Genomic DNA, 24,064 nt, shown 5'->3' on the forward strand with positions numbered 1-24,064 from the left:
TTTAAATAAGACCGTCCTCATGAAAATCTGCTGCTTATTTTAGGCTATTGACTTACATGAGTTATTGGAGTAGAAAAGATGCTTAGGCAAAGATGTTGCAGAAAACAAATGTGATAGGTAAATTACACTGTGGCTTGGAAACTAAGACAAATAATGCCATGAAGAGGAGTATCAGACGTTGGCAAATTCTGTGGTACTGCTGCCTTTTTGATGGAGGGGGAGGAATATTACAAGCTAGGGAATGCTGAGATCTGTAAGCATCAGAGCCTTAGGTGAAGGAGATACTTGCCCTTTTCCAATGACAGAAAGTAGCATGAAAGCCTGAGGTTTCTCTTTAAAGCAGGCAGTTGTGTGAAGCCATCTCTTCATGCAGAACTGGGTTTTAATAAAACAGTACTGCCAATTAGTGAGGCTGAAAATTGAGACTTTTCTGATGTGTCTGTCAAATTGATTGCATTAATGATGAGTGAATTCTTTAATAGATCAAAATACAAAGGAACAAAAACTTAGGAATTGTTATTTCATCAGTTAACAGTAGCAATTGGAAATTTCAAATTCCTGATATTCAGAGAGGCTTTTGCAAGACAGCTTATCTGCTGCTTTTTTTGATAAATCTTCTGTTTTATTACATTGCAGTGTGTTTTGGAAGGGGGAGAACTTTTTAGAAGAGCAAGGAATGAGCAAAATCTCTGCCTCAAACAGCAAAAGAAATTCAGGGAAGAGAAGAGCTAGATTTTTTTTTTTTTGAGGTTGGGCCTTCACAACGCTGACTTCTGACATATCAGCTGAAGGAGTTCTCTTTTGCATTCTGTACTGCTGCTAAAGAAGCTCTTTATCTGCTTTTTGAGTTCACATGTGCATATGTAAGTGCATGTGTATAATACATGTATATGTACACACACACAGTGAAATTAGGACTGAAAAGTTGCTGGGAGAAGCTGAAGCTTTGTCATGATCGACTTCTGCAGTACAGATGCTAAAAGTCTTGGTAATACTGGGGGACTGGTCTGGCATGATCGTCAGTCTTGTCCAGAGGTGCTGAGGGTTTGAAGTTACAGTGCCGTACAGCGTGGAGGGATTGGTCTGGCTGGTTTTGTACTTCTAGATCATGGATGTCTGCATCAGAGCCAGTTTTCTAAACACTGTGTTTATTCAATGAAGAGAACCTGGTGCTCCAGTGGTGCGCGTCACTGAATTGTGTAGTGGAAGGCACCTCTTGAGACCACCTAGTCCAAACCCCAGCTTTCTCTGACCTCTTCTAGATAGCTGCCGTGGAATGAGGTGAACTGCTGTGAGGAATACCTGTTTTTCCTCAGTGACTGACATGACAGTACAGAGGTATACATTTCACCTATACCCTGCACACACAGGGTGTGTGATTTTCTTTCTTTGTATCCTGTAACAGAGTTGTGGTCAGCTCTGTGCATAGCCTGGATGTTGATTTGTTTCTGTGGGTGATGTACCGCAGGGCTGTAAAACTGTGTTGTGCGTGGGGACGCTTAAGTGCTGTCTTCTCCCTCCTTTCTACTGTTGCCAGTACCAGTTGGACAGCCTCGGGGGTGGGAGAATGCAGATAAGACCTGTGTGTGGGTTCCAGGCTTTTGGAGTACAGGTGTTTTGTGGGTTAAAATACATCGTACGTAGGGAAGCCACTTTGGATACATCTGGAGCCTACACCCTTTGAGAACAAATGTTCCCTTTCAGCAGCTCCCTAGTCTGAAGGTTAACTAGGAATGTTTCTCATTTAATACATATCTAGTTAACCTTCAGTACTGGTGACGTTCACTGTTTCATGCCTCTGTTAAATAGTCTTATAAGGCCTGAAACAACAGATTTCCTTTATGGCACCCTGAAAGAACAGGGAAGTAGCTCTTAATGTAGGTGGCTTGGCAAAATATTCTAGTGAAGTATTTGGCCTGCTACCCAGCCTTCGATATGTAATCTTTGGGTGCTGCCAAAATACCATTCTAATTAAGTTGACATAGTCTATGAAGCCTGGGTGGTATTACTTCAGTTTTCTTTCCTGTGCTTTCCAACGCTGTGTTTTGAAAGGGTTGATGGAAGCTGTGACACTTGCAACATCACCAGAGTCTTCATTAAGCTGGGATTTCAGTCACCTCGTGACCTTCAGGATCAAAGGAAGGAATATGCTGGTTTTTTCCTCTCTCTGCAGGTGCAAGTTAATAGCAATAAATAAATGTACACTAATGCACATGGGACATGTGATCAGTTGGCCAGACTTCAGCTTTCCATTGAACATTAACACATTAACCCTTCTACAAAATATTAACCTATCCTGTAAGTTTATTTTCTGTTTTGTTTATGCTTAGTTGGAAAAGCTATGCCCTGTTTGTCCCAGGGTGGTATATTTGCAAGTAGGTCAGCGTACTTGATTTTGAGATGTCAGCTTTGAAACTGTTTTTCAGGGGCTGAAAAGCAAAAAGGGGTAAGAATGACTTTTAAGAGTTTAGCGTTTCCTATTTCTTTTTTTAGGATTTTTTAAAAATTTTTTTTAAAAAATTCCTAGCCTGTATTCAAGAATAGAGCACCAGTAACATTCTAGTTGTGTCCTGAAAGGCAGTTAGGTTCTGCTGCAGCAGTGATTGCCTGCTGCTAACTGTAAGCCACCCGTGGATTTGGAGCTTGCATGTTGCATAATACCAGCAAATGCATCTGCGATTACAGAGTGGTCTCTTTGCTCTAAGAAGAGATTGTTCTGATTTCTTAGTAAGGCAGTGTTTAAAATGCACGAGGTATCTACAACATAAGTATCTTAAAACTGCAATTGTTGGTTTTTTTGTTTTTTTTTTTTTTTTGCAATTGACTGTACTTTGGTGTTGCTGGTACATCGTTGCGCAGGAATGAATGATTACAGCCTCTAAACTGTGTACTCTGGGCTGGACTGGCACAATTTTTGTCCCAGTCAGTTAAGGGTGTGTGTATTGCTTTAGGTTTCTTTGGATTATCTTCTGCACTTCTTGCACATCCCTTTGCATATCCCTTTTGAATAGACAAGATTTTCTGTTTGTCTCGAGAGCAACACAGTATTTGTTGGAGTTCCCTCCTTGCCCTCTTTGCAGTTAGAAGCACTGTTTGCTGTCACAGGCTTGCTTGGTGTTGATGTAGTCTGGGGCTCACTTACATGGTTGAGTTACTTACGGCTGTAATGAGTTTCTGCTTACCAGCTATACTGTGGTAACTCCTACCTTGCTGTGCATGAGAGGTAAAATGGGTTTGCTTGTTTATTTTGACTGTGTACAACTCTTACTTACTCCTTTGTTGCGTTGCAGCCGATTTGTGGTGTCTTAATTGTTTGAACAGTTGAGTTCTTCAGAATAAACTGTATTTGGGAACATACGCTGCAAAATTCTTTGGAGGGTGAATTAACGTACTGTTGATATTGGGGAATGCATCTCTGCTCGTAGCACATAATTTTTTCAGAGGCTAAGCAGAAAAGCTTTCTTTTGAGTGTTCTAAGTATGTGAACAAGAGGTATATTGAGGATAACCTGTGCACATAAGTGTACCTCTTACAGTATCTCAAAAAGATACCACCTTAGTGAGTAGCCTGCTGTTTGAATTGTCTAAACTTGCCTTCTAGCTTCAACCACTTATATGGTATTAGACAATGTAAATAAACTAGTACTTATTCACCAACATAAATTATAGGTAACTGTAAAAGCCTTTGCCAATTGGTTTGCTTTGAAAACATGAACCTTGCTGTCTAAATAAAAGCTTTTGATAATCTTAGACACTGTGTTAACTATTGGTATTAAACCCTGTAAATCATCAAAATGAAAAACCTAATGTCCTTGGTCCACAATGATGTGGTGGTTTTTTTTTCTTTTTGGTTTTTTTTTTTTTTTTTTTTAAATCCAAGAAAAGTATCTTAACCCACCTGAAAACTTTGAAGGGCAGGAGAGCCCTAAGGAGGATTCTGGATGGTATTGATAGATATTTGCGTATAGCATGGGTTTTAGTTTTGAGGTTAGTCTTATGGTCAGTGCTTTTGTAACCAGTACTGTGTTACAAAAACCAGCAGGTTCAGTGAGAAGCTCTACTGAACCCCCTGCAAAAATCTTAACTGAGCAGGAAACTTCCTTGTACAAAGCATCCAAGCAAAGAGAAATAGGCAGTGGATAACTGTAATGATGGGTCATTTGGATGAAACAGACTTGAAAAACTGATCAGTGGGTCATGCGATAAAAGATTACCTTTTGATCTTAGTTCCTTTTATATATATATATATATGTCTGTCTTTGCCTTTTGCATCTCTCAGAAGGGGAGCAAAGGCTTCTGCATGCTCTGGAAGAATTTCTTCCACAATGATTGCAGAGAAATGAGGGAACAGAAGCTGGGAACAGAGTATAGGTGCTGTAGACTGCTAATGTATGAATTTGAGAGCCCCCCCTCACACCTGTGTATATATGTTCAACTGTTTGCTCTCCTAGCTTTTGTTGTCAGGAGGCTGTAAAAGTCCCAGCTGTGGGGAGCATCCTGCTGTCTTGTCACCTCAGTGAAGTTGAGTGAGTCGGGTACATCTTTCCAGTAATGCTTAGGGATAGGCCTGTAGATTAAGCTGTGGTTTCAGCCGGGATCTGTAACAATCTGACTTTGTTCAACAAAAATGCATTGTTCAGAGGCTGATGAACTTGCTCTGTTTGTATAGGAGTTAAATAGAAAAATGTCTTGTGTGTAGTTTAGTCTCTGGATTGAGAGTTTAGAGCCATTGGCTTTCAATTCCCAGCCCAGTGCAGGGGGAAGGACCATTCAAACCAGTGGCAGGTTGAAAACATAAAGGCTTGTTAGTTTGTTGGGTGCAAAAACCAATGTTTTGGTAAGTATTTAATGAAAGTGAATTTTAGTTGAGTCTGTACTACAAGGGGAAAGCAAATGCCTTCTAGAAAATGCAACTTTATATTTTGTTTGGAGACTTACCCAAATATTTATCTTCTGTGAGATGCCTGGAAAGCAGTAATTCTCATGGACATGCAGCAGTAAAGGTTTGCCAGCTCCTAATGGCGGTAAACAAAGAAAATGAAAGTTCACAGGTTGCCTTGGCCAATGTAGTAGTTTGTTGCCACTGGAAGGGGTGATCCTGTTCCCTTCCCCTCTTGCTCATGCTCTCCTCCCATTCACATTGTGCCAGCTGAGCTGCTTGTCAGACCTAAGTTTACTACACTTGTTTCCTTAGCAGAAAACTAACCCATCAAACCAAAAATGAGTTAATTAACACATTAATTATGTGAGAAGGAGGGAGTGCCGTGAAGTTGCTGGGAGGAAGTAGAGAAAGAAAGCAGAGCAGAAGCTGATGAAGAGAGTGGGATGTCTGTCCTGTTCTTGGCAGTAACAAGCTATTCAATAATCTTAACTGTTGTACAACTTCACTCTAACTCTTCAGGTTGGATAATGAAAGCCTAAAATAACAGAAGGAAATAATTATTTAGACTGCTTCTCAAGATTGCAAAACCTTGGACTCTTTATGATGAGAAATATGACTAGATCGGGGGGGAAGGCAAGAGAATGATAACACAGAGGACAGTGGCAGTATTTTTTGGTTCTCTGGAAGCAATGAATATAGTGAGGAAGTGTATACATAAAATTAGAGACCATGAGTCATGGCATTTTCAGCTGAAGTTGTTCTTGGACTGCCTTACTATGTGTCTCTTATCGCAGTCATGTGTCTGTGGACCTGCCCTGCTTCTGCATGTGGCTTGCTGATGGGATTGTCTACTATATACTACGTAGTTTCTGTCTAATTAACCTTTTATTTAGACTTGGGTACAGTTGGTTTAGTTGTCAAAGTTCCTGCTTCAGTTACAGATTTAGCTATTATAAGGCAGAAGAGAATTTTCAGTTATCAAGGGAGATAGTGAAACTGCAGAGTTTCATAAATATTTCCAAAGTTCATTGTAGGTTTGTGTCTTAAGGTGGAATGCTTCCTTCAGGGACAAGGGGAAAAAATCATTACTTAAGTGGGGCAGGTGCAAAATAACTATTTTTCTCCCAGAACTTTATCCTTATTGTCAGTGAAGCTGCCCTGTCGGGAGGTGAACGTGTATTCACAGGCTATGAGTCTTGATTGAAGGGCCTTTTCAGAATTTTAGGCAGCTTCAGGAAACCAAAAAATGCTGAACTGCATATATTTTATTTAATTTTATTTGGCAAGAATTGAAGTGGGATGGCATCAGCTCTTCTGTGCTTCTTCCGAAGTATGTATCTGTTTTGGCTTTCAAAAGCCTGAACTACTGTTGCCAAGATTCTTCACTTTTTGGCAAAATTACAATGGCAAATGGCTTCCTTTACAAGGTGTAATATTTAGACTAACAGCTTTGCAATTAAGAATGGCAAAGAGAATTATATTCTCTTTTTTTATAAGACCAGATTTTTTAGTATGGAATCGTGGGAGTGTTTGGACGTAACTGAAGTGCTTTTGATTGATGATTTATATTTTGAAAGTGCTTTTCATTTTAGTGCGCAACACTCACTTGAAATTCTAACTAGAACAATGCTTTGTTTTCAAAGATGTTTGAAGTATTACTCTAGTTAGGCAGTTGCTCTATATCAGAGACTTGCAAATGCCTTTTGGGTACATATGTGTATCAAAATGTGAGCGCACATACCAGCTTGTGCAAGGGATGTGGGAAGAACTTGGGAAATCAAGTATTCTTAAATATTACCTGCTGCTAATCTCATTAGGCCATCAGGATGTCAACGATCATGTCATTGAACCTCCTGCAGTTGAAGAGTGATGGCATTCTAGAGTGTTTGGGAAGGTGTTTTAGAGGCAAAAGAACTTGTTTGAAGGGAAGTTGCCCAAGTACTAGTTTTCAGCATGGCAAAGCTGGAGACTTTGGATGTGGGGAGGGGCATTCAGAGCTGGAGAGGCAAGCATGTGTTTGAAATGAGTAAAATAGGGAAATGGACAATAGGAGGTTTGTGATGATGAATCCAGTCCTCATCAGTGCCTAACAGAGGAATGAATGCTGTGTTTTCTCTTGTGCAGGAAGCTGCCAGTATTGGTTTGAAGTCAGTCTTTTGGTTGTATTCATTTGGCAGCCTACACTAACGAACCTTTTGAGTCCTGCTGACCAAATTATCACCTTGTATCACCAAGGGCATCCTCAGCCTTGTAAACTGGCATGGTGTCTACCTGAAATGACCACCAAAAGAGGGGAGATTGCTTTAGAATTCCTTCTATGTAATGATTGCTAAAGCTGTGGTGGAGTCTGGTGGCAAACGTGTGTGCTGCAAAGGGTGCTTTAGAATCTAGTCTCCTTGGTCCAGCTAGCTAGGTGATCTGGTGGCACTTTCTTTCCAGCCCATGCAGCCAGGATTCCTTCTTGTGAGAAGTTGTGTGGGTCTTGTCCTTGCATGGCAAAGCACATCTGAGTCATGCAGTTTAAACACAGGTGGGGACAGTTAGCTGTCAGGTCTTTCAACTGCAGAAAATTCACTTGACATGCCTTCTGCTATTTGTATCCAAATCCTATTTCCATTGTAACTATGGCAATAGGAGTAGACTAGTAAGACAGTATATAAGTGTATGTGTCCTTATGACCTGTGTTGGTGTAGAGGATTACTAGATGCATCCATTTAACTACTTTATCTTGAAACCATGCTTTAGTGAGATAGATATATAGGTCTGCAGAAGAAAACAGAACACTTTCTCTACTAATTCATAGCATCTAGGAGCCTGGAGCCAGGTAGGTGGAAAGCTGGGATCTTGCAACTTGCTCTTTGTGTGGACCGACAAGACAGGGTCTTTTTTTTTTTCCCTGGCTCTTCAAGATGTTAAATTGTAAGTCCAGCGGAGTTGACCCAGACAGTCTTCTGAAGGTGACTTGCAGAATAATATTGTATGAACTCAGCTGTTTCAAGACTTTGTTCTGATTTTTTATAGAAATCTAGATTTGGTCTGCTAAGCCTCATGCTGTAGTGTGGGGAGAAATGAAGTGGTGACGCTGAATGCCTGAGAGTAAAAGATACATAAAAGTAAGGGAAAGATTTTTAACCTGTATGTTAAATCTGAGGTCTTGGAGAAAGATCCTCAGGTAGATGAAAATGTAAGACTGTATTGGAGCTTTTTTCCCCTCCCCCTTCCACAGTAGTTCAGTTACAGAAAGCAGAACATTACAGAAGTAAAATAGTGAAACACCCAGGACTTGAAAGATAATAGTATTCAACAAATCTAAGTTACCTTTCATAAAAGAGCATAACTCCCAGTTTTCAAGAGCTCTGGAGCTCGTCTTGCAACTCTGCCAGGTTAAAATATTTTATTTTTTTTTCTCCTCCTCCTGTTCCTAACTAATCTGCAAGCGATAGCGTTTGAAAAATTATTTTTCTCTTGAATTTAAAGACTTTGACAGATGGCACATGTAGAACCTGGAAAACTTCCTGAATTGGCAGAGTGACCATACCCCTGCCATCTTCCTACTGCAGTATCTGTAGGTGCGTAGGCTGTGTGTGCTTCCAGAGTGCTGGGTGAGATACCATTTCCTCTGCTGCGAATATGCAGAGAGCAAGTGATAAATCGAAAAGCATACCTGGTGACAGGCTTAATTTGCAGTTAATAGATAACGTAATCTACTGGTTAGGTAGGTAATTTGATTGTGACTAAACCAACTCATTCAGAGCAGCAGTAATCTCCAGGGTGCGTACCCGCAACGTGTTCCATGTGGGAATGAATATCAATCTTCGTTAAACCAGCTCACATCATCTAAACACTTTTGAGGCCTAGCTGTCGAAGCTATGCCTCACAATGGACTGTTCTTTAGGCTAGAGAATATCATATCAAAAACTAGTCTTAAGACCCTTGAAACTTGGTTTATTGTGACTGTCTTCCAGCGACTCTATCCAAGGAAGACCTTTTAAGCCAATAAAAGCACATGAAGTCACTTGGTTTTGAATATGCACAGGCTGCCTGGCTCGATGCTGCACAGCAGTTGTTCTCACCACAATGTCCTGAGTTTTGTTAACAGTGACTGACTACCTAGCTTGTTTTCTAGTTACTGTCCTTTGGAGTTTCCCTCCCCTGTCTCAAGGTGTTTTAGGAAAAGGGCGGTACTTGGCACTTACACAGCACAAATTGGGAAGAGGTATTTGCATGGAAGGAACATGTAAGGCTGTGTGCAGTTACGGTCTCTGAAGGGAAGTGACATGCTAAAGATCATGTTTAAAAGAAAAAGTTGATTATTTACTTTTTAAATCCTAATTTTTATCTGCTGAACACGTAGTTCTGTCCCTATAAAATTTATTACTCGATGTGCTACAACGAGGCCTTAGATCTTAAAGGTGAGCAAAGGCCTTTTGTATTCCTGGGTTAGGACTACTTTGATAAACTACTTTTAGACAGACAAAAGAGATGCGATCTTAAATCAGTGTTAATGTGTGACTGACCAGGAATGATATCATCTAGAGATTATTGCTTTCCTCTGTTTCTGCGGTGTTAACAGATGAATACTCAAGAATGTAGCAGTGAAGCAAATGGGTCTTGATAAATTATGCAGTCTTGACTCCAACTGTTGTTTGAGGTAATTTACGATCTTCCACTGGTGTAATGGGGCTGTACGTAAACTGCAGCACGCCCTAGAGTAGACAAATTGGTCTGGTATTGTTTAGGGACATATTTAATCTATCTTACTATAAGTGAATCGGTGCTTTTTGCTGAAATGTAGAGAGAAAGACCAGTATTTTGATATTCAGTCCTAAATAACCTGCGGTTAAATTCACAGCGGTTGTACCTTTTCCTCTTCTCTAAAATACTAAAGCGGTAATAAACATAAAACTGTTGCAATCTAAGGCTCTTTTCCCTTTACCTAAACTTTCTTTAATCTTGGTGGGTTTACGTGCTGCTAATACGGTTCTCTTTGTTCCTGATGCATTGTACCAACTTCAGAACTTCTATACTGTACTCCCTAAAGAGAGAAGCCCCCCCTCCCCCCCCTCAGCCAAGATAAAAGAGGTTTCCATAAATCTGTGCTTAATTCTCCTAGGACAAACTGGGTGGATGGTGCAGACCTTGCCCTGCAAATGAAATCTTGAAATCTTCAGATCTGTCTTAAAATCTGACTGCAGATTTTTAGGTGTGAAGTGGGAGTTAGATGGCTGTAGACCACTGTATATATGTTTAAAGACTAACAGTACAAGTTGGGTATCATGCCCACAGTCTCAGATGTTTGAAGTGGTCTTCCCCCACCCCCCATGTGAATGTTGTAAGATTTTGGTTTTAAACTTAAGTAAATGCTGTGGAAAAAAAAGTATCTAGAATAAACAACTTGATTTATGCGTATTGGGTTAACTAGATTTTCAAATTTGCTATTGCCAAAACCAGTTTCCTCCCAAAGTAATTGGCTATATGAATTGATCCCAGAAAGATGCTACCTCAGGAAAACTGCAGGAGCCCAGTTAACTCCTTCCTGGAAAGAAGCTCCCAGGAGTTCGCATGCCTTTCTGATAGAGGAGGAGGCTATCTACAGTACCTCAGCCAAACTTATCCTGGAACTAGATAAAATAAAGCTTCCTCAATGAGTGCACGTTTATGCAGACCATAGGCTGCAGCTCCTCTGGGAGCAGTTTTTCCAAGATGTCTTTCACCCTTGTCCATGACTTAACTGTTCCATAAATCTTGCGGGAGCTTTGATTTGGTGACAGTTCATGCCTACTAGAGAGCAGTGGGTAGCCTGTTTAAAACTCTGGCTTTTGTTTAGAATACATAATTGATAATTAACATTGAACAAGACAGGAGCTCGCTTGTGGTAGGAGTAAAAGTTCTGGCTCTGCTTTGCAGTCTGCTCTGTACTCAGTCACCTTTTTTTTTTTTTTTTTTTTTAATCTGCTTGGAGGGGGCATCATTTGTCTTATTTAGTTGGTGATATCCCTGTAGTATGCCATTGGTTGGGAGAAATGCTGGTCCCAGGAAATAGTGCTTCATATTTATATATATATATATGTGTGTGTGTGTTTTTGTTTAGGTTTGATTCTTTTGTTAGGAAGCAGCATTTAAAATCACTTTCTTGACGTTGGCTGAATGCTGCCTTTTGTAATTTTTAGTTCTTTAGTTATACGCAGCTCTAAATACGCTTGCAGTAGATTCCTTTTCATGCTCTGCCTGATCGCAGAAGCGATGCTTAAAAGAAACACCACTTGCTTTGCAAAGTTGCTGCTAATAATCACTCGGAAGAGGAGATGCAAGACATGTAAATGCAGATTTGCATGGGGTGCCCTATTTGATACATTGGGTGAAAATAAAGCCACGAGAGAAAAGACAGGCGTGAAAGGGTAAAGGGAAAAAGTTGCTGTGTAACTAGCATTGAAAGCTAATGCTGCATAATGATCTCTATGATATTATGCATCTTTTCGAACCCAAATGATTCTCTGACAAATGGTTGTCAACTTAATTAACTCCCAGATTTCAGTGTTTGCTTTCCTCAGTTGAAAACATAGCCTCAGTTGGTGAGAGCCAATCTTCAAATGGTAAGAGTCCAGGTGTGAAGAGATGCTTTCTTTTTTACCTGGACTGTGGAAATAAAGAAGGGGCCATCCAGCCTGAGAGTTGGGGTTTTGAATGAAATATCAGGTTGAATGTGTTTTCTAGGCTACAGACAGCAAATGTGCAGATTTGCTACTCGAAACTGATACAAATCCTTGTCACCTCCTCTTGTTCTTCTCTGTCTTCCCCCTCCAACTGTTTTCAATAATAAATTGATGAAATGTCTTCAGTATGGTTTCTGACAGTTTGTTTGTACTCCACAGGTCCTGTGAAGCAGTAGATGTAATTTGAAGAAAATTTGAAGGAACAAATGGCTTTAGCTGGCTGCCCAGACTCCTTTTTACATCTTCCTTATCGGATAGTAAGTTACGAAACTGCATGTTCCTGTCAGCTTGTAGCATCATATTGCTGTGTGCCCATGATTGACTGTGCATTCAAACTTTTCATCAAACTGCTAATAGCTGTCTGGCAATTCTCTGGGTTTTGCTAATGTTTGGGAACAGAGCCTCGGCTACCATCCTGTATTCAAGACCTGCCGCTGAAAAAATTGGGTCGCTATTATATACTGATTAAGACTTGATATTGTCCTCAAAATAGCCAGTTCATATTTGGGAGAATGCACCTTTTCTTAAAAAAAAAAAAAAAGCGGGGGGGGGGGGGCAGGGCGCAAGCTGTGATGCCATTGAAATGTCTTGCACCAAAAATTATCAATGTTTGCTGAATGCTATATTTATAGGAACAAAGGCAGATTTCTTATACTTGGTTAGATCCTATGTTTGTCAAGTTGTTAGGCTGTAGCTAAGCAGCCAATATGGCATATTACAAAGAATATATTAAAAAAACCCAACCCTTAGCTCAATTCAAAGGTGCTAGGCAAAAATGCACTTAGAATTTCTTTTTTTTTTTTTTTTTTCCCCACACAGCTGTGGTAGGCATAATATATGCTTTTTATTTTTTTATGGAACTGCAAATTTGTTGTTTCAGGGATGGCCTGTTTTTTGCTGTTTTTTCTCTTGTTTGTAGTATGCTTACCACTCTCGGGATTCAGCTATGATTTTGGGCCCTGCCCACACAAATAATTAAACAGAGTATCATGTGACATTGAAATCTTTTTCTCTTTTTCCCAAGAGAAACATTACTGGTAGTGATTACTACAGTCATGCTACTTATCTGAAAGACAAGCAGAAGACCAAACAAAACCAACAACAAGATCCCCAGCAAACGTTTATAGGATTTATACATCTGTTTTATAACATGACAACTTAGGATTTTTTCACCAACAGGAAACTTCAAATGAGTTAAAAGACTAATGTTAGTATATGCTGGGCTGTCAGTTGAATGTACCTGAATGCTTTTCCTGATAACAGGAAAAACATAACAGTTCCTTTATAACTGCTTTTGCAGCTATAAAAATAGAATGGACTTTGAGAAACCGGGTGTCCTGAAAATCTGTTACTATACTTGGATCTATGATTTTAAAAGAATATGTGAATAGATGTGCCTGGACTTCGTAATTTTGATGCACTGTGAAATTATGCTTCCAATTTATTTAGAGCATCATCTGAGTCATGATGCAAAGCTGGGGGAGTGGAAAGCTATGTAAAAGAAACTTGAGATTGTAGGCAGTCATTTTTGAGCTGCAATTTCTTCACTGGATGTCAAACTTTTTCATGAAAATAGTGTCTTTAGTGGTTCATAGGCAGTAAGAACGTGAATTTTCTGTGGTACTTCCCCTTGCTCTTCCAAAACCTGTAGTCAACAGACTAGAAGTGTTAAAGCAACATGGGTGACTTAACAGGGAGTCACTTTCCCACCATCTTGGTTATTTTTCGTTGTAGCTTACTGTGTGTTAACTATCCTGAGTGCTTGTAACTGGTTTAAAGACTAGCTTTGGAAGCCCATTCACAACTACTGTGCCTTCTGTCAGAAGTGAAGTTCACATTAAAAAAAACCCTGAACATCTGTTTTTCCACCCCTACTAAATCTGACTTAGAAGCTTTCATCAGCTTGTCTTTCAAATTTGGCTACAGTGCCAGTATTGTGTTGGTAAAGGGCTGAAAGAAGGTTAAACTAAATATGCTCTAGATTAGAGTGTGAAGACGTATTCTATTTTTTCAGTACACTTTCTGACACTAATATGAATGGAAGGCTATAGAGAACATTCCTCCAGAGTCCCCAGGGTTGGGACCTTAATGCTGTAACTTCAGTGTTTAGAATAAATTGATGTGTTGGAGACTGGGATTATGTTCAAAGCAGACAGCAAAAGTGGATAAGTGAATACACGCTACAGAATATCCTTTAGGGTGCCTTGCTGCCAACCACTCTACCTTTCCTTTTTGTGTTTTTGGGGAGACAGGCAAGTATAGATCTCTGACTTTCTTACTGGGCTCTTTGTTTGGCACATTTGCTGCTTTCAGAAGGTTTTGGGTCTTAAGAGCTTTTTTTTTTTTTTGTGCCCCCCCCCCCCCCCCCCCCCTTTTTTTTTTAACTTTCTCTGAAGTTAGCACATAAGCCAGTTACACTGAGTGTATTCTCCCAGAAACAATCTCTAGCTTTGTGGAAAAAAATTGATACTACCTTTTAGTGGCTTTCAGGAGCCCTTTCCAAATTCTCAAACTCTTCAATAAAAATCCGGCAGTGAGAATTGGCAGTGTTTGTCTTCTGTTCCTGGAAATTCAGAACATAGTCCCAGAATTTCTCAGAAAAAATGGGATGATTTACTGTGTTTCCGTTCTTTTGCAATCTGTAGTCACAACAATATTTATGCGCAGTGATTTGAACTCTTGGGGAAGTTTTAGTTCTTTAACCCTTTGATGCATGAATTGTGAAAGTCTCACTGACATAAGTAATGGGTTTTTTTCTCAGTTTCTGAATATAAAATTCTGGGCATGCGGGAGTGTTCTCTTCATCTTCTATTTTCTGCCTTCCATTTATTTTCTTATAACCAAGATACAGACATGACTTTAATAATTAATAGAGTTTGTTTTCAGAGAGCTGAATTCTTACTAGTGAAAGGACATGTTCACATCATACTCATCTAACTTGGCATAAAATGCACTAAAAGCACTTGGTCACGAAACAGGGAGAAAATAGAAATTGTTTTCTTCTGTGTGTACAGAGCTGTGGATTTCAGGATTGCAACAATCCTCTTGATGAGATGAGAGCAGAATACTGCACATCATACTTCAGAAGCATTGTGCACTTCAGGAGTAGGGAAGTAAATACCTAAGAATTAATGAGTTAGAGGCTAGCTACTATAATAAAAGCTTCCTTTAATGATGTCAGATTTGTGGATCTGAAGATGACGTACTGCTGTTACTACAAGGGTCCCATGGTTTTTTGCCTTCAGCTGGAAGAACAGCTAGGCACAGATTCTCCAGGTTTTCGTATGGCATCCTTGTTTTCCGTAAAATGATACAGTAAATTAGAAGACACCTTTGGAGGTAGCCTGATCCAAGTCCGTGGTATACTGAGGTTATGTTTGTTTTCCTAAGGTGCTTCATCTTGGTGAATGTAGGTTTTTGGGAGACTGACTTTTTATACTTTCAAGGGTTGTTTGCTTTGATTGGGTGGTTAGGGAGAGTTTCTGTTTTGGCAGGGAAAAAAAAATGCTTATATCTCTTAATGCAGAGTTACCTTGGAGTATACTGTAGTCCTCATCCCTGTGACATCTGGATGCCTGCCATGTGACTTTGTTCAATTCCCAAGTGGCAGAGATAAGTCTGTTATATTCAGTGTTAATATAGGTATACATGCTGCTGTCCATGTTTGGGTGAATAAAATGTCTTTTGCCCTAAAAAAACACAGCATGAAAAAAACAAATTGCAGAATTTCTGTCCAAGTAGACTGAAAACCTGTGTGGGAAGGGCCTATGTTTCAGCCCTCATTTTCTGCCTGACACTGTTTGAAAACCTTCATTCACTTAGCTATTGACAGTTCTTTGTCAAGGCTATAGAGATCTTGACCCTGGCTGGGATGCCAGATGCTCACTGAAGCCACTGTTGCTCACCTCCTCAGCTGGACAGGGGAGGGAAAATATAAGGAAAGGCTCCTGGGTTGAGATAAGGACCGGGAGATTACCAATTGCCATCATGGGCAAAACAGACATGACTTGGGGAAATTAGTTTATGACTGATCAAATCAAAGTAGGGTAATGAGAAATAAAAATAAATCTTAAGAGACCTTCCCCCCACCCCTCCCTTCTTCCCAGGCTCAACTTCACTCCTGATTTCTCCACCTCCTTACCCCAGCAGCGCAGGGGGACAGGGAATGGAGCTGTGGTCAGTCCATCACACGCTGTCTCTGCTGCTCCATCCTCCTCAGGGGGAGGGTCCTCACACTCTTCCCCTGCTCCAGCGTGGGGTCCCTCCCATGGGAGACAGTCCCCAATGAACTTCTCAGTGTGAGTCCTTCCCACGGGCTGCAGTTCTTCACAAGCTGCTCCAGCATGGGTCCCCTGCAGGGTCACAAGTCCTAACAGGAAACCTGCTCCAGCGTGGGCTCCTCAGTCCACAGGTCCTGCCAGGAGCCTGCTCCAGTGTAGGCTTCCCAGGGGGTCACAGTGTCCTTCAGACATTCACCTGCTCCAGTGTGGAGCCTTCCATGGGCTGCAGGTGGATATCTGCTCCACCATGGACCTCCATGGGCTCAGGAGTGACAGTCTCCCTCACCACGGTCTTCACCCCAGGCTGCAGGGGAATCTCTGTTCTAGTGCCTGGAGCACCTCCTGCCCTCCTTCTGCACTGACCTGGGTGTCTGTCTGCAGGGCTGTTGCTCTCAAATAGTCTTACTTCTCTCTCCGATGCAGTTGTGTGGGGGTTTTTTCCCCCTTCTTAAATGTTATCAGAAAAGTGCTACGACTGATGGCCATGGCCAGTGGTGGGTCTGTCCTAGAGCTGGCCGGCACTGTGTCTCTTGGATGTGGGGGAAACTGGCATCTTCTCACAGAAGCCATGTCTGCAGCCTCCCGCTACCCAAACCTTGCCACACAGAATCCCAATACATGATTTTTAAGAATCAAAATAAATGGCAGTATGATTTATTCTCAGTAGGTTTAAATGCACAAGGATACTGCTTGTGTAGGATTTGGCCCAGAGTTTGGAGTTCTTCATTGTAACGGAGCAATATGGAAGGACCAGAGTGTGAAAGCAAGCTTTCAGTCCTTGAGCACAGCTGAGTGAAAAAGCACCAGAGGCATTATTGCATTGCGTCATTCTTCTACATATTGTACGAAGAAATGAAGCTGAAATGTTGCTACTGCCAATGCAGAAAGTCATCAGATTTGTGAAATATGGTGTCAGTCAACAGATATTTTGTTGATGATGCTCTTGTTTTAACAGTTTACATGTATGTGGTGTAGAGGGTTGACGGACTGCAGCAGACATGAAGTACAAAGCAGTGAGAACATTAGTGAATATTTTTGCAAGTCATGTTGCCTCCAATATGAAGTTATGAAATCTGTCTCCCTGAGTGCAGACTGCAAATGTTTTTTACAGATAGAGTTGATGCTGCTTGGTAGTTCTTGTTGAAGAGCAACTGGATCTGGATTTCTAGCCTCCCTCTCTTTTTCTTGGGAAAAATCTGTTTAAAAAATTGTACCAAAAGCAGTTATTTTCACCAGCATTGAAGTAGAAGTGTGGTGCTTACCTCTTTAAGAGGCCATTGGGAGTGCACTTGCCCTCACTGTTACATATCATCAGAATATTGTATATGAAGCAAAATGTCAAAGAAATTTGTATCTCACACTAAGCTTTTATACAATTGATTAGTTTCCCTTCTTACAAGAAATACCCATCAATTGTCTTTTTTGCTGTACCAGTTTACCTTTCTACAATTCCAACTGAAAGTTTGTACTTTACTGTTTGCATTTCTACTTTTGTATTCTAATTCACACACAAGTTCACTGGCAAAACATGAAGTGTTTTTGAAGGTGAATGCAAGCAAGACATTTCAAGGGGCTAGGTCCACATTTTTCAATTATAAGATTTTGTAACCCATAAGGGAAAAAAAAGACTCGAAGCACCCTAATGGTCAACCATACCATTTACTGCTACCATTGAGGAAACAATATATGTATTTCAAATCAAGTGAGGAAATTTAAAGAAGTTTAATTTTGCATCTTCCAATTAATGGTTTCATGCTCAATTCTTGAACCTATCTTTTAATCTTACTATGTCATTATATACAAGCAGTCTCATAAATTTGTCTCTTGATTTAGCTCTGTTTTTCATACATGTTTAAATCTACAGTTTACAGTTTTATTTAAAACAAAGCTGAAGGGGAATCTTATGAATGTATAGAAGTACCTGAAGGGAGGGTGCAAAGAGGACAGATCCAGGCTCTTTTCAGTGGTGCCCAGTGGCAGGACCAGAGGCAGCAGGCACAAACTGCAACACAGGAGGTTCCCTCTGAACAAGAGGCAACACTTCCACTCTGTCACCCTCACGGTGAGCGCTGACACAGGTTGCCCAGAGAAGTGGTGGAATCTTCATCCTTGGAGATACTCCAGTGCAGTCTGGACACTGTGCTAGGCAACTAGCTGTACGTGGTCCTGTTTGAGCAGGAGGGTGGACTAGGTGACTTCCAGAGGTGCCTTCCAACCTCAGTCATTCAGCGATCCTGTGAAAATCAAAAGCAGCAGATCTCTTCAGGTTCTGACTTGTGTGCAACATTAAAATGCCACTTCCAGATTGTAAAACCACCCACGTTGATAAAAACAGACCATATTCTGGTGTTTTCTCACGAAACTTCATGAGACCATTTTGAAGTAATGGTAGAAATCAGTTCAGCAGACTATAGCACCAAGCTAAATCCTGTATATTTTTTTTTCTTATGAATGGGATCTTTTCCAAATGAGTAAATATTTAACAAGCTGTTTACCAACTGGTTATTTTGGAGAACTACCAGTCTAAGTGTTTTCACGTTAGTAACAGCTCTCGCTTAAGAGAAGTTGATGTACCAGTCCTAAGACAGCTTCATACTTCAGATGTCTGTGTAAATATAAGAGAACAGAAACTTGAAATATAAGAGAGTGCAAGGTTCTTGTGGGTTGTTTTTTTTCAAATTTGCTTTGTTATAGTCAACTGGAATTATATTATTGATAGTTTGGGGTATGTGTGTGTTTCATGAACCTTCCTCCTACAGATGTTCTGTGCTCTACATATGAGTAAATAATAAAAACTGGAGAAGTTTTGTTTAGATAGGATTCCTGTACGTTTAGAGCTGTCACTTTTCAAGAAAGTGCTGTGGCTGAGATAATTCTTGGTGTTGCTGTCCATGCCAGTTGGCTCAGGACAGGCCTTTTCTATCCTTGGAAAAGGCCAGAGATGTAATGTTGTTTTATACTTAAGTATTTCCAAGAACTACATCCAGATGCAGACCTTGGTAGAAGTGCCCAGTAGATTTTCTTGCGTTACACAGTCTAGAGGGAGACTGTTTGATCAAAGGGCGGACAGTATTTCATAAGCACTGATGATATCTTCTTTTTTTAAAAAAAAAAAAAAAAAGAGGGGGGGAGGAACCCAAACAACCACACCACAACCAAAATCCTGTGATTCTGCATGAAGTTGTTTAAGTGTAATCAGCTCTGTGAGGAGAATTTTTCTGTTTCTAGAAGTAAACTGTGGGTACAGTTTTCAAACTTTATTGTTAGCGTGATGTCTCATGGTAGGGGTCATTTTGTTTATATGTTTGCAGACCATCTAGGTGTAATGCTGCAGCTGAGTCCTGAACTGCAGCTGCTTATTCAAACAGGAATGGATAGCCTAAACTCACCATAGCTTCAGCAGTGAGGCACTTTGTAAAGTTGGGGATAGAACCATAGAAGGGTTTGGGTTGGAAGGAACCTTAACGCTCATCTAGCTCCAACCCCACTGCTGTGGGCAGGGACATCTTCCGCTAAACCAGGTTGCTGAAAGCCCCATTGAACCTGGCCTTGTCCACCAAGTACTAGCTATGACTGAAAAGGACCTTCACTGCTTCTTTTGCATCCTCTTAAGAATTTTTCTTTCAGTTTCTGATACAATGATACAAAAAAAAAAAAAAATATCCGAAAACTTCTCCCTAGGTTCCCACAAAATTGTGCCACTTTTCAGGTGTATCTGTCATTCCTAGCATCGCAGGTGCATTCCCTTTGTGGAGATGTAAGATGGAGAGTGTGGTATGGGACAAGGACTTTGTTCTTGAAGGATTTGCTTTGCTTTTTCAGGGTGGAATTATACCAAATTGATCAGCTTTCAGGAATCCTTCATGTAGAAAGGGCCAGATTATTGGTTTTAATGGCCTTTTATTCTAGATAGTATTGATATTTTAATCTGAGGCATTAAGATACAGTGTTTTTCTTTCTGGTTTTGAAAGAACAACAAGCAATCAAAGGTAGGACACAAATGCCCAGCAAAGCTTTCAGGCTTTACTGCTGTTTTAAGATAGCCTTGGCTTGTGTACTGGTAAGACTAGTGTGCATATTTGAAATTCTGGCCTGTACAATGAAAAGACAAGCCCTCGGAAACAGCCAGTGGTTTTGGAGCATGCTTGTTCTTTGCAAACTGAATGTTAAACAATGACTTAAGACTCTACTACGCACTGGCTGTAGCTCTTGATGTCTTACATGCTGGCTCCATTTTTTGACATAATTTTGGCAAGTGGGGGAACCTGGCAATCCTTCATGCTAGAGGCCTTAGCTCTAATAAAGCACTTTGGTTATTAGCACAAGTAAATAGTTGTCCATTTGTGCTTCATTAATGCATATTAGTCATACAGTAAATACTGTCATGCTGGCAAGTTCCCCAGAATACTGAATACTTCTACATAGTTCAGGAGGGGGTTTCTGACAAAGTGGTGTTGGCACCTTTCTTGCAGAAGTTCTTGAGGCTATTAATGTAGGAGAGTGACAGACCATTATTTCAGCTCACAAGAGTTTTTGTAAAATTGATACCTCAGTGGAGGCAAAGAAGTATTTTTGGTTGATTTTATACTGTTGCAGTAGATCCTTCTCAAGTTTGCAGTTAACTTTTCTACAGTCTTCAGCTGTATCTGAGGCAGATTGCTTGTTTTCAAGGGGAAATAATTAGATACTCTAAAATCCCTTTAAGATTGTCCAATAAAATTTTAACTGTATGTTTGAAGAACCTAGCATGTGCAACAGTATGAAGACATCAAAAGCTAAGCACAATGATCCATGATCTGTGTGTTTTGGTTTCTTCAGGGAGAAGAACCTTAATAGAAATGGTATAAAATTGTGAGCTGAAATGTCAGGTATGACTTGTTCTTTGGAACAGCCAGCATAGTTTTTTTGTCTTATTTTGTCTGATTAAACCAATAGTTTTTTTGTCTTTCATGTGCCTGGTAACAACTTCAGAAGGACTCGCTCCATAATCTTGCAAAAAACTGGGCAAGGCTGACCAGCTTCTGGTTCCTCATACCTCATCCTTGCCCATTTTGAAGATGAATGTGGTTTCTGCCTCTGCAGTCATCAGGAACCTCCTCTGATCAGTGATTTATTTTTTGAAGATAAGAGGGAGTAACCTTGTAGTGGTATTGGCCAGCTTCCTTAGCGCCTTCTAATGCATCCCATCTGGTCTCAGGGCCTTGGTCCAGTTAGTGTGTGTGATCCATAACCTTCCTTTTCTGTGAGTAATGGTTCAGTCCCCCAGATGCTGACACTGTGCTCAAAGAACTGGGAGATGCGAGGATGAACTTTACTAGAAAAAACTGAGGCAAAGAAATCATTGATCTTTTGTGACCTCAGCTGCTGGGTCTTGTACACAACTGAGCGCTGGGTAGACTAATATTTGCCATCCATTTGCCCTTGCTTACCTGTAGAAGCATTCCTTGTTTTTTCTTGGCATCCTTTGCTTGTTCCAGCTCTTCTGCTTGGGAAGTATCTCTATATTCTTTCTGCATAATCTTTTCCTGCTTCAACCTTCTCTACATTTCAGCATTTGAGCTCAGGCAGGAGTTGCTTGTCCATTCATCCTGGCTTTTTGCTATTCCACAGTGACTTTCTGCATGCCAAAATGGACCATTCTTGAGCTTTGAGGAGGCTGACCTGGGAGATCAGCTTGTTATCCTGGGCCCCCGGTCCTTCAGAGTAGTCTCCCATGGGAATCTGGCAAGCAGATCCTTGAGCAATCCAAAAATCTGCTTTCCTGCAGTCCAGGACTGTAATTCTTCTAGTAGGCTTGCTCCCTTTGCTTACGCTTGTTACCTTCATCTCAGCATGGCATCAGGCTGCCATCAACCTCTACCTCCCCAAATGGTTCTTCTTTGTCCATGAGCTGGTTTTGCTAGCTGTTTGATGAGGCAGAACGCTTCCCTGGTTAGCTCACCAGTCACTTGCAACATGAAGTTATCTTCAGCCCACTCCAGAAATCTTTGTAGTGTCCAGTGCTGGCTGCAGCTGCACTATTTGCTTGTGAGTGGGTTAGAAAAGTGTAGTTGATTTGTCTCCAGTTCTTCCCCATCCTGTGCACCTGGCTACAAAAATTGACTTGTTTGTCAAGGCAGGTACTCTGAGTTGTCACTTTCTCCAAGACGATGGGTGCCTCTTTTGGAAACAAGCATCGAGGTGGAAAATGAGGGACTTGACAGTGTGACAGAGGCAAAGAAGGACCGAGGGGTGCTAGTCAGTAGCCTAGGTATCTCCTGGCCCACGTCTGTCCTTTGTGGCTTCCCAGCCAAGCTGTTGATACCCAGTCTCCTGTCATGGCACCCTCCTGCCTTTCCTGGTGTTTTCTCTCTCTCCTAAGGTTTATGTCCAAGCTGGCTGTCTCCCATATTGCCTTTTCTGAGGACCTACGGCCAGCCATATCTCCCCAGAACTATCCCTGGGACAGTGTGGAGAAGCTCTCCCCTCATTAAGTGGCTTGTGAGCTTCCACCCTCAGGTCTGACTGGTGCTGCTATCCTTTGGCCATAAGTGCCCATAGCTCCAAGTCATTTGGTGGGGATGGGCATGAGACACTAGGAGTCCTGGCCAGATGTTCACCTTTCCTCTCCACTGGGGACTGGGGGGCCTTGCAGAAGAGATGCTGCCCCCCCTCCTCGTGCCTATGCGTGAAGAGGCGGTGCAGGTCACGAAGTAAGGGCTGACACAAGCCTTGAAATGCATGAACTGTTTTATTGATTGCAAAGAGACTGTGCCTAGCCTGGCAAGGCTAGCATCTCCCTTTCCTTTCAGTGGGTTTTCTATCTCCTCTACCCCTCTGGCGGGGACCTGAGCTGTCCAGGATTTCCTTGAGTGGTTGTGTGCAGGCTGGTGCAAAGTAGTGCTTGGGGGAGCTTGAGAGAAGACATTTTGCCCTTCTGGGAAGGAGATACTGCCTCTTTCTGGAGGATGGCAGTGATGGTGTCAGGAGGCAGTGACTGTACCTGTGACATCCACCTCCATGGGCTTTCTTTCCTAATCATCCTCTACAGGCTCTCGGTCTCCTGTCACCTGGTTGATTGAAGCCGTTTAGTCCTGCACAGTCCTTCTGTATGCTTTTGCCCTGTTCTCCCTCTGCATATCCTTCTTCTTCCAGAGCCCTTCTCTTGGGCTCATTCTTCTCTGAAAAGCCAGGAATCAGGAACTGCTTGGCAAGTCAGGAGTGCTTGCGGCGGTTACTGTGCCATGACCACTGTTGGAAAAATTTCTGCAGAAGGTAACTCTAGGATCATATGTTACATATACGTTCTTCAATGTCTTTTGTTATTCGTACTTGTTAGATCACTTCATGTGTTTGATCACCTCCTGAATGTAACAGATAGCCATTTATTAAAGCAGCTTACAGCATGTTTATCTGCCCACGTGTGCATGCTCAATTGATGTGATTTTTTTTTTTTTTTATTCCTTTTTAAATTCATAACAGACTCAGACTTTTTCAAACCAAATACTGATGCCAACATTTGAGGTAGTGACCTTAAGCCTTCTGTAGCTGGAGGCACTTGCAGAGCCTGTTCTCTGAATGTGAGTTAAGACCTTAGAGTGCCCCTTTTCTCTGCTTCTGACCCTACAGAAGTATAAGGCAGTGTGTTGTAAGTTTGATGGGAAGAATGCCTTCCTACATGTGTGCTGATGAAATTTCTGCATGAAATATATATTTATTTATTTTCCCCCTGACATGAACAAATGGTTAACCAAGTGAGCTAAAGATGTTCTGAAAAACACATCTCTTGCAATCTTGTTTTTTCTGGAGTCCTTTATGTCCTCAAAATTATAACAAGCTGCTGGCTGTTGAACATGAATTGGCTGGATGGTTTAAGTCACAAACCATAACTGCTATGCTGGATGAGAGCAGGTTGGAAAAATAGTTTTGTGACAGCGTATCTTTTAGAGCATGACTTGCCCTGGAGATTAAAATAAACTCAAACCCACAAGACCAGAAACTTCTCATTGACTGACCCACTAGCATCTTCTGGAACAGGGATATTGGCACAATAACATGTGTTATTAGGATGCAAGATTACACACATGCTATCAATATCGTGGTGGTGTGCTAATGAACTCCCAAGTAATTTGCTACAGTTAATTTTGTTGTTTTAGTTAGATGTAATGGTCTTAAGTTCAGCTGTATCCAGAAGGTGGCTTGTTCCTCTTG

At 41.1% G+C, this 24,064-nt stretch overlaps 1 protein-coding gene and 2 long non-coding RNA genes across 7 annotated transcripts in view; 1 reads left to right on the top strand and 2 right to left on the bottom strand.

Annotated features, from left to right (window-relative positions):
* The window catches only part of GRB10 (growth factor receptor bound protein 10), a 149,735-nt gene that overhangs the window by 27,363 nt on the left and 98,308 nt on the right, over window positions 1-24,064 (top strand). For 4 of the 5 annotated variants that reach the window (XR_008746241.1, XM_055798305.1, XM_055798302.1 and 1 more), the window contains exon 2: window positions 11,754-11,851. Coding sequence is in view for 4 of the 5 variants with exons in the window: in XM_055798305.1 (XP_055654280.1) it covers window positions 11,801-11,851 (51 nt within the window). In the remaining variant the exon portion in view is untranslated. Of the gene's footprint in view, window positions 1-2,347; window positions 2,447-11,753; window positions 11,852-24,064 lie in introns of those variants that run through there. The other variant, XM_055798303.1, reaches the window with a different exon arrangement.
* Window positions 734-16,081, bottom strand: LOC129783998 (uncharacterized). Its single transcript, XR_008746242.1, has 3 exons — window positions 14,068-16,081; window positions 4,938-5,014; window positions 734-2,167 (listed from the first exon to the last, which is right to left on the bottom strand). It is a non-coding gene; the product is annotated as an uncharacterized LOC129783998 (long non-coding RNA).
* LOC114011576 (uncharacterized) lies at window positions 16,103-18,397 on the bottom strand. Its single transcript, XR_003553522.2, has 3 exons — window positions 18,212-18,397; window positions 17,796-18,108; window positions 16,103-17,070 (listed from the first exon to the last, which is right to left on the bottom strand). It is a non-coding gene; the product is annotated as an uncharacterized LOC114011576 (long non-coding RNA).

Source organism: Falco peregrinus, chromosome 3, assembly GCF_023634155.1.
Source record: "Falco peregrinus isolate bFalPer1 chromosome 3, bFalPer1.pri, whole genome shotgun sequence".
Taxonomy (NCBI): domain Eukaryota; kingdom Metazoa; phylum Chordata; class Aves; order Falconiformes; family Falconidae; genus Falco; species Falco peregrinus.